General features: G+C 56.0%; 1 protein-coding gene across 2 annotated transcripts; it reads left to right on the top strand.

The window, feature by feature from the left end:
* Positions 1-418: 418 nt before the first annotated feature.
* Positions 419-15,941, top strand: Mdfi (MyoD family inhibitor). Of its 2 annotated transcripts, none has more exons than XM_055615090.1 (5): positions 419-538; positions 1,849-1,935; positions 8,833-9,015; positions 11,881-12,108; positions 15,193-15,941. In XM_055615090.1, exons 2-5 carry the CDS (start codon positions 1,860-1,862, stop codon positions 15,447-15,449), a joined length of 744 nt encoding a protein of 247 aa, XP_055471065.1. In that variant the 5' UTR covers positions 419-538; positions 1,849-1,859; the 3' UTR covers positions 15,450-15,941. The 2 variants fall into 2 exon arrangements, with proteins under 2 accessions (XP_055471065.1, XP_055471073.1); XM_055615098.1 differs by lacking the exon at positions 419-538 and adding an exon at positions 1,615-1,624.

Genomic DNA, 15,941 nt, shown 5'->3' with positions numbered 1-15,941 from the left:
GGCGCGGGTAAGGCTGAAGGCGGTCTGCAGCTACGCAGAAGCAAACTTGGGCCCTGACCGGAGGGGCTTTGACATCCCACGGACTTGGAAACCATGAGGGTCAGGGATTGCCTTGGTTGCAGGGGCCCTGATCTGAAAACAGGAAAAACTTCAAGGTGGGGCGCTGAAGCCAGCGAGATGGAGGAGCTGCGTCTGAGGGCGAGGGAGGCCCAGCCCCCTGGCTCAGGTAAGCCGGGAAGAATGCAGCAGCAGCAGCCCAGCCCTCCCGCGGGGCGCGTCGCTGTGACTCAGCCTACCAGGAAGGAGGAGTGCGCCCAAGCTCTCCGCCGCCCACACACAGCAGCCTGATCTCCGAGGGCTCTGGGGCGCCGAGTCCCCCGCAGCGAGCAGCAGACGTCCAGGGCGGGACCCCCTCCCGCCCAGTCTTCCCCCCCCAGAGCATCGCCCGGACGTGGCCGAGGGTGGAGAGAGCGCTGTGGGCGCCGTGGGGGCCATGCGAGTCCTGGCCCCGACGGCGCCCAGAAGACCAACGAGAGCTGTAAGTAGCGACTTCGAGGAGTGGGAGCCGGCCGTGGGGAAAGTCCATCCTTGGTGTCCCCCTTTCCTCTGGCTGGGAGGAGGTGGCCTGGCGCCTCCCTGATTAGCCCTGGAGGCAGCTCAGATTCAGTGTGGGGCCCGGAGGGGCTTCCTACCTGGGGACCACCTCCACGGGCCTGCCTAGCCCCACCCGGCTGCCTACGAGCTCTGAATCGGGTCCCGGGGCCACTCTGAGGGTCCCCCGGCCCCACCCCCTACCCCAATCTGCCCCCCCCCCCCCCCCACACACACCCCGCCCACTGCTTGATGACAGCTCGTCTGCACAGCCAGAGCTTACAATTCCTGTCCGGCCAACGGACAGCCCTCGCCTAACCTTCCACACGCACCCTCGTGTTAGAAAGTTGGGGTGCCATCCTGGAGCTCAAAGACACACTGAACAGTCCTTTTCCTGAAACGAATCCCCACGTTCAACTGGCCAGCACGGGGGGGGGGGGGGGGGGGCATGGGGATGCTTTTGGCGCCTAAGGGGCAGGGGAGGCTGGGGAGACACTAGCCGGGTTTCCCGGAGTGGCCAGTCTCCGAAGGGCTGCGCCCCACACTCCAGGCACCTAACTCCGAAGTGGGAGCGGAGGGCATGAACGAGGGGCTGCAGAAGAACTAGATTGCGCTGATCGCTGGGACAACGCGATCTGAGTGAGGGCTGCTACTCTGCAGACCATTTTCCCGGGCTCATGGTGACTTGTGGAAACTTTCACCAAGTTTAAGAGCGAAGGAAAACACGCAGCCCCTTGTGCAACCCGCGAGGTCCTCCCGGCCTGGGGAGGCGGAGATCTGGGGAGACCGGAGCCCCTGGCTCTGAGCGAGGGGAGGAAACCAGACGAGCTGGCTTCCTGTGGGGGCTCGGGCCTCGGACGCCCCGCGGACAGACGTGTCCTGCCCTGGCAGCCGCGAGTCCCGCACGGGGGAGGGGACGCTTGGGGGGGTGGCTGGCTGAGACAGCGAGGAGGGGGCGGGGACAGGGTGGGCCAGGGAAGAGGGGAGGAGCGAGGGGGCTGGAGCGAGAGAAGGAAGAAGGAAGGGGCGATCGGTGGGTGCGAGTTGGCGCTGGAATGGGAGCCAGGAGCGAGTGAGCGGGGAGGGGGGCGCAGGCGACACCCAGGTGGCGCATGGCGGGGTCCACGCGGTGAACCGCCTGGGCCAGCAGCGGGCAGCTTGCACGGATATGCGCTAGGGCACCCCTAGCTAGTCCCCCGGTTCCCCACGCACACCCGGGGGAGGCCCGTCCCGCCCGCTGAGCGCTGTTTCCCCCAGGTCCCGGACTGATGTCCCAGGTGAGCGGTCAGTGCCCTTCTCGCTGCGACGCGCCCCATGGAGTCCCCAGCGTTGCCCAGGACCCAGGTAGGAGCGGGGATGGAAATCGAAGGTGGAGCCGGGTGGTGTGAGATACTGAGAGGAGTTTGGGGGGATTTGGGTTGTTAGTTCTCTTGCAGAGGTGCAGGCGGATGGCCCCTAGGAGCTTGAGTAAGGGTGAGGTGAGAAGTCTGAATATTGGGGACAGGGTACAAGGACAGAAAAGGGAGTAGAGGGCTAGGGTGAGGAGGCAGAGCTGGGAGGGAGCAGGCGGCCATGGCTGTGAGGAGTTGGCTCCAACTCCCCCCAAGCCCCAGCCACACACACTCTCTCTCTCTCTCACTCACTCTCTCACTCCGTGGTGTCTGCCCATAATATTGGGATTTGTGTCCCAACCATTTCTGCCCAGTGTGTAAATATTTATGAGGGCCTTAGGCGGGGTGTGTGGCAGGAGGGGGGGGCGGTGTCTGAGTTTCTCTTCTTCCCTTCCCCCAAACTAAGCGGAGTGTTGCTCCAGCGCATTTTGAAAACTTTTGTCTCAGCAACTAGTGGCCACGAACCCGGCCCCTTCCCTCCTTGTTGAGAGCTGCGGTTCCCTCCCCTCCAGTCTCTGCCCTGCGTGGCACACACACACACACACACACACACACACACACACACACACACACAGAGACAGGCACACACAGACACACGCGTGCACGCGCGCGCACACACACACACACACACAGCACACTACAACGCAAATGCCCCTTCCCCCACATCAGCGGCCAAACTACCCTGATTCCCCCAGGGGCCTACAGACTAAGGAAGGGTGTGTGGCTCCCGGGCATGGGGGTGGGGTGAGGACCTGCCAATCTAGCTTTCCAATCCCTCACAGTCTAGCGTTTTTTTCTCTGAGGCACATAATGGACGCACAGATTCGTTCAGTCAGGGTGGGCAGGGTGCAGGAGTGTAGGCCCAGATTTCCTGACTTAAACCCCTATTTTGGCTCAGTCAGAGGCCCCGCCTTCCCCCCCACCCCAAACTAACCTCTCCTTTCCCCAGACCGGAGCAGTAATGAAGATCCTAGCCAATCCTGGACCTCAAACTCCCCTCATGGTCTTTGGACAAGTCTATTCCCCTTCTCTGGCCTCAGTCTTCACCCTCTCCTCCCGCCCCTGTCCCCTACCCAGGCCACCCAAGCTTGTCTGTCTGCTTGGGGGATGGTCTTAGCTGCCTGTCTACCTGGCCTGGTGGAGGGTTCCAAACACTGAACGATGTCTGGCCCATGGAGACCTTCCCCAACCTATTAAGTCTCTGTCTTATCAAAGCAGAGCCCTTGATAAGGGCTTGGAATTCTGGGGCACTGCTCCTCCAAGGACCAGGCTCCTTCAGCTTGGAAGGTCAGTGGGGAGCACTGGCTTTGAGCGCTCCGTGGTTGGGAGTGCTGGGAGGCAGGGGCTTGGGAGGCCTTTGTGTCTGGGAACTTTCTCTGTCTCTCTTGGCCTCTCTCCCACCCCCACTTTTCCATGCTTTCTTCCTTCCCCTATTCATTTTCTCTGCTCTCTCCTCTGATATCTCCTTCCAAGATCCCCTCCCTTGTCTGACCTGCTCTCCACCCAGTGGCAGGGGAGGGAAGCAAAGCTTGCTCGGGACAGGCTGCAGAGTTTGGGGGGTGCTAGGGGTTCTGCTGGAAAGGCTTAGCCCTGGGCTGTAATTTGAGGCCCCCCCCCCCCAGTGTTCCAGCAAGCCCCCTCCCCCGCCCGAACTGGGCCAGACAATGCAGCTTTTATAACACTTGTGCTGTTCTGTCCTGTCCGCTACCCAGGAAGAGCCCAAACCGCAGGAGACTCAGCCAAAACCCCACAGAGTCCTGACTCTGAGACCAGAACCCCCCGTGCCCACAGATCAGGGAGGCAGTGCACTGTCTCCCGGAGTGGAAGCTGCTGGCTGGATGGCCGGGGAATGACATGGCCTCCTCTTTCAGTCGTCTGAGACACAGACAGGGCACAGGACTCAGGGCAACTCTGGTTAGGGCAGGTGGCCAAGTACTCACACTCTGACCCCCCCCCAACACACACACACACACACACACACACACACACACACACTGGCCTCTACCCCACCCATTCCTGAGAGCCCCAAGAGCCTGGCTCCCTAACCCACAAGATTTCTGCCCAGCACTGCGGTGTCACATTGCCATCCATGGTTCTAAATTCAATTTCCTGGGAATTGGAGCCTTTGGACCTAAAATAAAACAACTGGACGGAGCCTAAGCAGCAGCTCAGATCCTTTCCAGCCCTCCGCTTGGTGGATTTGCACTTGTTAAAAAAAAAAAAAATCCACCTTCCCTGGCCTCCTTGGGGTTCAAAGCCAGATACCATCCCTAATCCTTGCTGTACCCCTTCTTTCTTCTTCCCCTAACCTGGGGCATTCTGAACACCAACACTCAGCCACAGACGTGCAGAAGTAAATACTGACCGCCAAAAGAGAAGGAGATGGACCAGGGTCCAGTCTGTAGGAGAAGCCAGCCCTTCACTGCCGAGTTGTCAGTAACATGGCTGTTCAGAGGGAGGACTGGTGTCACGGGTGTCAGGGGAGGCTTTCTGGAGAAAGAAAAGACGTTGTGGCTGGACCAGGAAGGATGTCGGCAGTGTGGTCATGAGGAACTCTATAAGCATAGGTAGTTTGGCCAGAAGCTGTTGTGATGGCCCAAGGGCGTGGACAAGCTAGTCTGCCTGGAACACAAGACCTTTGTACATTGAGTGAGGATGTGTGAGGTCTTGAGTCTCTGGCTTGCAGAGAGTGAAATCTAGGGTTTCAGACACCACTCTCTGGCCTGAAGGCCTGGTCTTCTCTCTCCAGAGACCATCATAGCCTAAAGGTCAGGGAGCCCAGGTTCACTGGCCGCAAAGGCAAAGATGGGGACTGGACTTGGAGCCCCAGAACATGGGAACTGGCCAGGCTTGAGGTGAACCCATCCCACCCGGAAGAGGTTCCCCTCTTCCTTCCTGGGCAAGAACCCCCCTCAACCCCAAGCTGATGGACAACAGACAGAAGGGCCCCCACGAGGTCCCTGCTGCTGCTGCAAGTCTCCCCAACTTTCCTGTGGGGTGTGTAGATTTAAAAACATACCTTCCACTCCTTTCCAGGCTCTGACATGCAGACCAGAACCTTACCGCCTGTTAGGGATGAGCGTGTGTTGAAGTGAATCCTGTCTGGATTTCACCAGGGTGCAGGACCCTAGCATGTTAGAGGTCACTGTGTAAATTAATAATGATGTCACCCTGGTCAGCTGGGTAAGATAGACTGGGGGGCCAAATGGCACCTGCTAGGACTCCAGCTGTGGACATCAGCCCCTTTCCCCCCAGGCCTTCAGTGGGGTCCTGTATGCAGGCCCACAGCGCTCCCTCTCGGCCTTTCTTGACTCCACCCTTTTCTACACGCACACTTCGGGAGAGTCTCCTTAGATATGCTCTCTTCTCTTCTCCACAGTGGACAGTGGAATCTTTTGGTCACAGAAGGAAAACCACGCTCTTTAGCCTCTTGACCTGCAAGTCCTCTGCCCAGCTGTGCCTGGCTCTTCTGTCCCACCTCTCCCAGAAGTGCTGTTGCCAGCCCATGTCTTGGGGTCCAGATCCCTGGAGCTGACAGCTCTTGCTGACTCTGCATTTTCCTTCCAGCTCTGCTGGCCTGTCTCTGAGCACATGCTTGGTTTCCCTCTTCTGCACCCCCATCCCCACTGGGACCTTCCTAGCTTCAGGAGGTCTGTGCCTCTGTGTCCAGGCTGAACCGCTGGTAGACTTGGTCCCAGAATGGCAAACTTCCTCAGGTCTGCTCTCTCCAGGACTTTTTTTGTTCCTTCCAGGTACAGGGTCACCAGCCCTGTAGGAGAGATGCTTGAGTGAATAGGACAGAGATGGGGGCTTCCATCTCCTTAAATTTCTTTCTTGTCTCCCTTCTCAAGCCCTGGGGGCCAAAAGAGCAGGAATCTTGACTCTGTCTCGACAGGACTGTGCACTCTGGTGACCTCAGGAGAAAGTCTGGGAAGCCAAAGGCCTTGATGACCAGCTGCTGTCCAAGCTCCCAGACTCAACATCACCAAGTGTGACTGAAAGAGACCTCTCAGCAGGTCTCTTTTGCCTGCTCCCTCAGGCCCCCTAGCTGGTGGCTCTGGGTTCTTCGTTACTGTTGCCCTTTCCCTCAGCCCACACCAACAACTGTTTAAGACTCAGGATATTGCTTTCTCCAGGGAACACACACTCGCATACACACACACACACACACACACACACACACACATATACACATACACACGGAGGGGACTGTTAAAATATTTTTCTAAAGACTTGGTTTCATGAGGCCCAGGCTGGCCTTGATCTTGCTACGTAGACAAGGCTGGCATTTAACCGTTGATCCATTTGTCTCTACCTCTCAAGGGCTGGGATTATAGGTTTTTAATACCACACCCTATCGGGATCCCTAAAAGTTAGCATTATAACAAGTGCCCTTTCCTCATCAATCCTCGCACACACCCCTGCTCTGACTTTTTTTTTGTTGTTACTGTTTTTGGAGGGGATCTTGCCACACAGCTCAGACTAGATCCCAGCTCTCAGAGCATCCTGGGTGACCTGCGCCCTCACACCCGGCAGCGTACAGTCACTTGCTTGCTATTTTGCTTTTATGAAGTCTCATTCTGTAGCCCAGGCTGACCTGAAATTCATGGGCAATCTTTCTGCCCGAGCCTCCCTAGATTACAGGTGTGGGCCACCACGCCTGGCCAGCTTGCTTCAGCTCTGGCCCCTTGGTGTATATGATAGGCACTTGCACCGTGACAGGCAGCGCCTTTGGTGGTGGCCTCGTTTTCCTCATGCTGGTACGCCCAGTGCTTGATTTGGTTAGGCACCTTTTAGATACTAATATGTGCTGGAGGGAAGGAGGGAGACGGGAAGGCTAGATAGGTAAATGGGCGAGTGTTGGCAAATGGCTCCTCTGCTGTGCATTTTGCCCCAAGAGCTAGATATTTGTGTTTCCACACAAGGTAACTCAAATTCTGTAACCAAGCAGGTGTGGTGGTTCACACTTGTGATCCTAGAGCTCAGGAGCCTGAGGAAAGATTGCTCATTAAGTTCAAGACCAGCCTGGGCTGCATAGTGAGACCTTTTCTGAAAAAGGTGTGGGAGGGTGCGGGGGAGAAGATGGCTCAGCCATTAGGAAAGCTTGATGCTCTTGCTGAGGGGGCAAGAGCACCCACATCAGTGTATCTATCACCTGCTGGGAAGTCCAGCTGCAGGGGATCTGGCACCCTCTTCTGGTCTCTGTGGGTATGGCTACTCATATGCACACACACACTCACACACACACACACACACCCTCCCAGAACACAGATTTAAAACGAACATTTTCAAAAGCTTTTTGAAAATCCTGAAATTTACTCTTCCTTAGGTCTTTTTCATGACAACATGTGGGAGAGTCAGGAGCCCAGGGCCTGCAACTGTAGAGAGATGTTTCTAGGAGCCAGGGGTCAGTGTCTGGAACTAGAAATTCAGACCCAAGTGCCTAGCTGTGTTCTTTCATGTCAACGCAGTGTCCACTTTCCAGTCATGTCAGGGCTGACAGGTCCTCCCTCTAGCAGACAGCATGTCCTTGGCTGTGGCTCCACTTGTCTGTTGTCCCTTATTTCAGCCACGATATTTGCCAAGAGCTAGCTGTTTGACTTCTACGTCCTTAGTCCATCCAGGTTTGGTGGGGGGAGGACTTTCAATGGACCCTCGCAGACAACGGGGCTGGAGAGAACGCTCACCTTTGTGCTGTGTGCAGCGTAGATTGGCTGCTGATCTCTTACCTTTGTTTCCTTCCACCTCCCCATCCCCCACCCCTCACCCCCATCTATGTAGCCTGCTTCCCCTTTGGTGCCTGCCTCTCTCAGAGTCTCTTGCTTCTGTTTCTTCTCTCTGTCTCTCTCTCTCTTTCTCTTATATATATATATATATATATATATATATATATATATATATATAATGAGGGGAGACACAGGTAGAGAGGCCATGCCCTGAGACCACTGCCATCCCAATGCACAGCACAGCCTTGGGTGTAAAGAGGCAACTGCACCCCAAAATTGTCATAGCTTGGGCCCTGTGAGCCCTGGCTATGCCTCCGGACCTCCCCAAGCCCACAGGCTAAGGCTGTGGCCCCTCAGACACCTCCCATTGTCTGTCTTCTCCTGGGAGCCTAGGGGCCCCCTGGTCCTGCTGCTGCGGTTTGAAGGTGGCTCATTCCCTCATTCCGCCCACCTTGCCCAGAGCCACACTAATTACATGGGCCTGCGGTTCACCTCTTCCCCAGCCTGGCCGTCTCCCGGCCCGTCTTCCTGCCTCACCCCAGGTTGCTCTCTCACTCCTCTCCCAGGCCAGCATCCCCTCTCTGACCCAGTTTCTCCCCATCTGCCTTCTTCCGGTCCCACCGCGGCTCCCTGCTCAGGTCTACCCAGGCCCTCTCTAGGCTTTGTCTTTCTTCTTTATGGCTGACTTTCTTGCTAGTCCCAGACAGCCTGACGCCAAATCTCGGCAGCTCTGCCTTCCCCACCCAGTCTCCCGAATTCTCTCTTCCTGCCTGTCAGACTCCATGACTGTCTCTTCGGCTCCACTGTTGCGCAGCTCACCCGTTTTCTCCGACGCTGCGCACCCCTCCTCTCCCCTCTTTCTACCGTAGGCCTCACCTCCTGATGCCACGCGGGTGTGCTCAGCCATGCATGCCCACATTCACATGTCCACGTGCCCTTGCACGCATAGGCGTTAGGATTCTGGAACTTTTCAATTTGGAAGTCAAACACCACAGCCAGATGGGGTGATGCCGGGCCACGATGAGGGGGCAGAAGTGAGGGTTCACGTGTGTAGGTCAGACCTGGGTCGGAGCCCATGGGAGGACACCAGGAAAACGACCCCTGATCATCTGCTTTTTTCCTAGCCCAGACCATGTCCCTCCTCCCTGGGCTGGAGGCAGCAGCAGGAGCCACTCATCCTGCAGAGGCTTCGCCAGAAGAGGGCTCGCTGGAGGAGGTGGCACCCTCCATGCCTCAAGACAGCTGTCTTGGGGCTCCCCAGGCTCTGAACAGCACTGACCTCAATGTCCCCACGGAAGCTGTGACATGTGAGTCCAAGGGACCTGGGTTTTGGGGTGGTAACATATTGGGTTACCCTAGGAAATCCCACCCAGACACACTGTCAGAAGTCCACACGCTGTCTCCGCTCTGAGCACTAGTGTAGGCGGGGAGTGGGGTGGGGGAGGTCGGGGAGGTTGTCCTGGCCATGTGAAGTCAGCAGCTTTCTATCCCCCTACCCTGTAAGAGCCCGGGCTCCCGGCAGTACGGCTTGAGGTGCAGAAGAGGTACCCTTTGCCTCAAAGAGAGAGAATTGGTTTTCTGGACAGAGCCAGAAGCTGGAACACAACGCCAGGGTACCCTTCAAGGCAGGACCAGGGCGCAAAGGAAAGAGGGAAGCCCCCAGTTGCTCTAGAGAGAAAGAAGCAAAATTCATCTCATTTTTGTTTGTTTGTTTGTTTGTTTGTTTGTTTTGTGTTTTTCTGTGTAGCCTTGGCTTGGCTGTCCTGGACTCAATTTGTAAACCAGGCTGGCCTTGAACTGACAGAGATACTCCTTCCTCTGCCTCCCAGAGTGCTGGGATTGCAGGCATGTGCCACTGTGCCCTGCTGAAATTCATCTTCTTTACCAGGCCTGGATGGAGGTCCCCACAGAGCCCAAGGGGCCAGGCAAGGGGTTGCCAGGATCGTTTTGTAGTAAGCAAATGCTGCCTTCCAGGATAGTATCTCAAAGCGAATATTCTGTCTTTGAATGAACTTGAGTGCTTTCCTAGAGAGGCATCACCATAGCTCTTGTCAAGCCCTTCTACAGAAGAAGAAACTGAGACACAGTCCTAGACCAGACCAGGACACAAGCCTGGCACTCAAGTCTTCTGGCCCCACTCTGCTGTGCCCACCTGGCCTATTGGCATAAACATTGTGCCTTCTACACTAGCCAGGGCATCTGGGGCCAAGCTGGACAGCCTGGATGTAGGGCTCTTAATTCCTAAGAGGGCAGTGTCTTGCGTGCACACATACACACACACAATTGAGAGAAGGAGGTCATGGCCGTGGCCACAGGGAGGGGTCCCCAGGTGGGAGTGGGACAGACACCCCTGTGTCTATGGCCTTGAGTGTTTGCACTGTGACTCAACACCACCCCCACCCCTTGGCTACCCCACGGCCAAGGCCACAGGAGAGCTTTGTGTCTGCGGCACCTCCCAGGGCTCTCGGCTCACCACACACTCCCTCCCTCTGGCCACTGCACCCATGTTTAGGCAGCAGGGCAAGGGACAGTGAAGCCGGCCAAAGGGAGGCTCAGCCCGGGCATCTCTGTGGAGCCAGGATGATTCAGGCCCGGCCTCTCCCAAAGCTTTGCTCCTGTTTACCAGGTGCAGGCCCCAGCCTTGCCTGCCCCAACTCCCAGCATGACCCCTCTGTTGTCCTCCCAGGCTCCAGGCCTCCTCCCTCCACTTCCTAGCTGTGGAATCTTTTGTGAATTCTACCAGCTGGTCCTGAAGGGTTTTCATCTGAGAAATGGGCCGATATTAGATTGCCTGTGATGTTTAAAGACATCAGTGCCTGTCAGTGTCTTAGTACACTACCCTGACCCTAATACCTGCTCAAAACGTGTTAACTAGCTACCACTTGTAAGAAGTGGTTGTAACAGCGTATTCCCCAGCCTGTTGGTTCCCAGCCTTTGCACCACACCTTGCCTCCTCTTTGTCCTGAATCCAGCTCAAAATCTCAAATTAGTTCCACTTCTGAGAGTTACCAGCTATGTGACCTTGGGAAACTTACTCTCCCTCTCTGGAATTATGTTTCAAAACGTAGTGACCCAGGCGTGGTGGTCTACACCAGTAATCCCAGCACTTAGGAAATGGAAGCAGGAAAGATCATGGACTTGAACGGGCTCAAGTCCAGCTTTGGCTACAAAACACTCAGTGGGAAAAAGGGTCTTATAAAGAGGGTTCTGAGAGGAGACAGTTAGCAGCTGGGGACAGCGACTGGCCAGCACACAGTGGGTGCCCAGACCCCTTCCTCTCTCCTGAGCACCCGAGGCCCTTGACATCTCCCGCCTGTGAAATTTAAATCCACAAGCCAGCCTGGAGAAGTCAGGGCTCCAGGGCCCAGCTAAGGGCTGGAAGTACCCCACGTTTGCTGGAGACATTTGTCCCAGACCTCCTGTGCCCCTTCTTATCCCCTACCAACATAACATAAGCAGCAGAGGATTCGGGGTTCAGGGGAATCCCCAGGCCCCTAAAATTGGTTGCTTGGGCTGGGAGGGTAACTGGCCTTCCAGGAGGTCTCTCTCCCCCACCAGCTCTTCTCCCCATCCTCCCTGACCCCCAACCTGCCCCAGTCACCTGGATCAGATGCCCTCTGCACTCTCTACTCCATAGCAGCAGGGCAGGATGGGACTCGGCAGAATATGAAGGGGCTGCTGTGAGTCCAAGGCCAAGTGTGCATCTCCAAACAGATGTTCCCAATAATTCATCCAGCAGCACCAGGGGTGAGAACAGCTGGGGGTTGGCAGAGGCCAAGGTGAAGGTTAACCCCTTCACTGCCGTGTTTTAGCAGTCCTAGCCAGCCATGTCTCCCCAGCCCACAACTCAAGCCCAAATCCCAGAGCCTAAAACAAGAGAACAGATTCCATATGGGAAAAGAAAGTGGGTCCTAGGCCCCCCTGCTCTGTACCTCTGGTATGGATTTTAGTTCTGGTTTTTCTGGAATGAGCACTGCTATGGGAGTTGGAAGCTGAGCCCTAGTCTGCCACTGTTGCATAGTGTCACTCTGGGCTAGTCATTTCTGCTTTCTGGGCCTCAGTTTCTCCATGTAAAGAGGACAAATCTGCCTGAGCTTCCCTGAGGTGCGCCTAAGAGTGAAGGAGGCAGGATTCAAACTCACTTTCCTTACCTTCTCTCTTCATCTCTCCAGGCCAGCCTCAGGGGAACCCCTTAGGCTGTACCCCATTACTGCCAAATGGCTCCGGCCCCGGCTACCCCTCAGAACTGGGCAGTGCTGGGCACGCGGGGAACGGTGCTCTGGGAGGCCCCAAGGTCCACCGGAAGTTGCAGACGCATCCATCTCTGGGAAGCCAGGCTGGGAGGAAGAGTAAAAGCAGCAGCAGGGGGTCCTCACAGGTTCCCCTCCAGGCACAGGAAGGTAAGGCCCCTGCCACCCCACATCCACAGACAGGTGCCATCCCCAGCTTGCTGCTCAAGAAATCCACAGCTCAGCTGGGCACACTGGCCCATGCCTGTTAATCCCAGCACTCTGAGAGGCTGGGGCAGGAGGATCTCCGTGAGTTTGAGGACAGCCAGGGCTACACAGAGAAACCCTGTCTCAAACAAACAAACAAGAAATGCACAACTTAAATAACAACAAATAACCCAAACCAAACACAGCCCAGCTAAACCCAGTGCCTCTCGCCTGCTGCCTCGGCACTTAGAAGGATGAGGCTGGAGGACCAAGGTCCTCTTGGGCTACATTTCGAGACCCCGCCATGACCTGAGTTTGCTCCCTAGGGTCTACGCGGTGGAAAAGGAGTGCTGCTTCCTACAAGTTGTCCTCTGACCTCCACGTGTGTGCGGGATGTATGCACAGAAAGGCAGACCTTAGGAGTGGACCATCTGTTTAGTCAGAGTGAAAGGAGGGAATAGAACGATGCTGAGCTGCAGGCAGGGGTGTGTGTGTATGTGTGTGTGTGTGTGTGTGTGTGTGTGTGTGTGTGTGTGTGTGTGTATTTATATGTGTGTTTGGGGAGTGGGAAGGAGTTATAGCAAGGGAGGCCAGAAGTTCTCAGAAAACACACAGCTGCTGTTCCAACACCACAGAGAGCCTCTGTGGGCTGCCGCAGGGTTGCTGTCCACTTGCCCCACCAGGTATCACAAAGCAGCCGTTCATAGATCAGGGACCACCTGATGTCAGCCCTGTTCATGTTGGAGGACCCCAGCCTGGCCGCCTGCAAGCCGGATTCAGTGTGTGCGTTTGCTGTGGTTGTTGCTAAGATTTATTTTATGTGTTTGAGAGTTTTGCCTGCACATATGTATGTGTGCTGTGTGTGTGCCTGTACCCTCAGAGGCCAGAAGAGGGCGTCCGATCCCTTGGGACTGGAGTTACAAATTGTTGAGAGCTACCACGTGGGAGCTAGGAATTAAACTGAATGGAATCAAACCAAGGTTCTCTGCGAGAACGACAAATGCTCTTAACCACTGAGTCGTCTCTCCAGTGCCTGCCCTGTCCCGAACCACACACGTGTGTGTTTAAGTAAGGCATTTTGACATCGTCTCACCCCCTGGGGCAGATTCAGCCAAAGTATTGAATGACTGGAAGTCATTTACTTAGCTTGCCCTAGGGGGTGGAGAAATGGCTACAGGGTAGATCTTTTGTTTAGCAAGTTCAAGGCCCTGGGTTTAATTCCCAGTGCTGCAAGAAAATAAATGATAATAACAACAACTGTGCATTCTGGGGCATCTGCTACATGCTAGGTACCCAGCCCATGGGAACAGGAACATTGAAGTGACACGTGTGTTTGGCATTTGGCTAGTAGACTGAGACCCCAAGGCAGGGAGGGACTCTGGGAAGGCCTTAACAACTAAACCAATGATGTTGAGGGGCACCAATGACCTACTGGAACACAGGGATGGTTGGAATGGACTGAGCAGTGATTTACCATATCTGCCTTTGAAGAGATATGCTGCTGAAGAGATATCCATGCTGTGTGTAGAGAGACCACTGGGCAGCCACACGGGATGCTGGATAACATTCATCTGCAGAGTGCAGCTCTGGTGGGAAGGGCTGGTGCTCTGTGCCCTGGCCTGGCCCTCAGGAGGGCTAACTGCCCAGCACTCGGCAGTATACAGTTCCGGGATAGAACTTAGGACTTGGTGCAGGCACTTAGTAGGAAACCGTTGTACTGAATGAGCCACATCCTGTTCTGGACACTTGTGACTCGTCTGTGACCGACCAAGGCAGAGCCTGGCAAGTGTGAGAGGCTAAAATGCAGCGGGAGGGAGAGCCAGGAAGAAGAGGGGCGGGGGGGGGGGGGCATAGGGTATGCCGGGGCAGGGAGAGCTCTGATTTCTGCTGGGCATGGGTCGTCGAGCCTGCTGCCACCCAGCAGAGATGACATTTGGAGAACTGGGGAAGGAGCGGAGTGTGTAGTCCAGGCGGAGAGAGTGGGACTGATTCGGCGGCGCTTGGCCTGGGTTCAGCCAGAAGATCAGTATGGAAGAGCAGCAGGCGCCAGGAATAGTTAGGAGAGATGAGGTCTCTGGGCCTGGGGAACCTCAGCTTTTCTCCTTTGGGGGACGGAGCTCAGTGATAGCTCTGAGAAGAGCAGGATCTGATACGGCCTCTTTTATGTGCACTAGTGTGAAGGTGTCCGATCCCCTGGAACTGGAATTACAGACAGTTGTGAGCTGCCGTGTGGATCCTAGGAATTGAACCTGGGTCCTTTGGAAAGGCAGACGGTGCTCTTAACCACTGAGCCATCTCTCCAGCCCCCTGATACAGCCTCCTTGTTTTTATTTTAATTTTTATTTATTCAGCCTCTATTTGCAAAGGATCTTCCTGGCCCTGGCGTAAAACAGATTGGTGAGGTTGTAGCCAAAGACAGAGAGTGAGGAAGGAGCAGAATTCTGGATTATATATTTTGTTGTTATCTGTATGTTGTTTGTTTTGTTTTTGAGACGGGGTTTCATGTAGCCCAGGTTGGCCTCAAACCCATTGTGTAGCTGAGGATGACCTTGAAATGCTGATCTTCCTGTTTCTGCCTCCCAAACACTGGGATTGCGGGTGTGTGCCACCATGGGAATGGGAGATTTATGGAGGTCCAGCCCAGGGCCTCCTGCAGTCACTCTATTAACTAAGCCACACCCCCAGCCCTTCGGGGATCCCTTTAAGTGGCTAACTGTCTCAGTGCCTCAGTTTCTTCACCTGTGTAGAATGAGGCTGATTAACAGCTCACACCAGAGAGCTGTTACAGGAGGCCTAGGTGAGCTCACTCCCAGCACAGCGCTTACAACCGTGCCTGGACCACCTCTTCACCCACGAGCTCGTTAAATACATACCGAGAGGGCGAGGGCGGATGCAGACTGCCCAGGCTCCCTGCAGGCCCCACTCGGATTTGCTTGACTCACACTGCAGGAGCCACGTGAAACTGCAGGTCCTCAGCAGCCCCGCTGTGCTGCTGTGGCTGGGGCTCCCTTGTCCCCGTCTCTTAACTCGCCCGTCCACTGCCCACAGATTGCTGTGTCCACTGCATATTGTCCTGTCTGTTCTGCGAGTTCCTGACTCTCTGCAACATCGTCCTGGACTGCGCCACCTGCGGCTCCTGCAGCTCTGAGGACTCCTGCCTCTGCTGCTGCTGCTGTGGCTCTGGCGAGTGTGCCGACTGTGACCTGCCGTGCGACCTGGACTGCGGCATCGTGGACGCCTGCTGCGAGTCGGCGGACTGCCTGGAGATCTGCATGGAGTGCTGCGGACTCTGCTTCTCCTCCTGAGGCCGCAGGCTGGCCCCAGGCTGTCACCCAAGGCCCGACGCCTCCCCTGGCCCCGGGGGCCCCCTCAGAATCCCAGCCCAGATGTGACAAGGTGGTGTGCTCTGAGGGACCACCTCAGCCACGGAACAGGTCCGCTTTGGACAAGCCCGTTCCCCTTGATGGGAGGGGTGGACCAGGAAACACCACATCCGGAACCTGGTAGGACAGAACCAGTTAGCTGCCAACACTCAGAACACTGTGAAAGGTGGGGGTGGGGGGCAGGGATGGGAGGCCCAGGCCCTCTCTACCTCTCCGCTCCAGGTGCCCGCCTCCCTCTGCTACCCCAGCTTTGAGGACTGAAAATGTGAAAAGACACCCGCCCGGCCCATTGTCAGGCCGCTGCTCTCCTCCCCTGCTCATTTACCGGGCTCCTGTGAGGGCCTAACCTGCACAGTGAACCAAAAGGACAGGGCTTGGGGTGGTAGGTGGGTGGGTGGGAAGGGGAACCGTGTG

Source organism: Psammomys obesus, unplaced genomic scaffold (genome assembly GCF_907164565.1).
Source record: "Psammomys obesus unplaced genomic scaffold, mPsaObe1.curated_primary_1811, whole genome shotgun sequence".
In the NCBI taxonomy this organism is placed as follows: Eukaryota; Metazoa; Chordata; class Mammalia; order Rodentia; family Muridae; genus Psammomys; species Psammomys obesus.
Note: the sequence above shows the minus strand (reverse complement) of the source record. Positions and strands in the feature narration are given on the sequence as shown.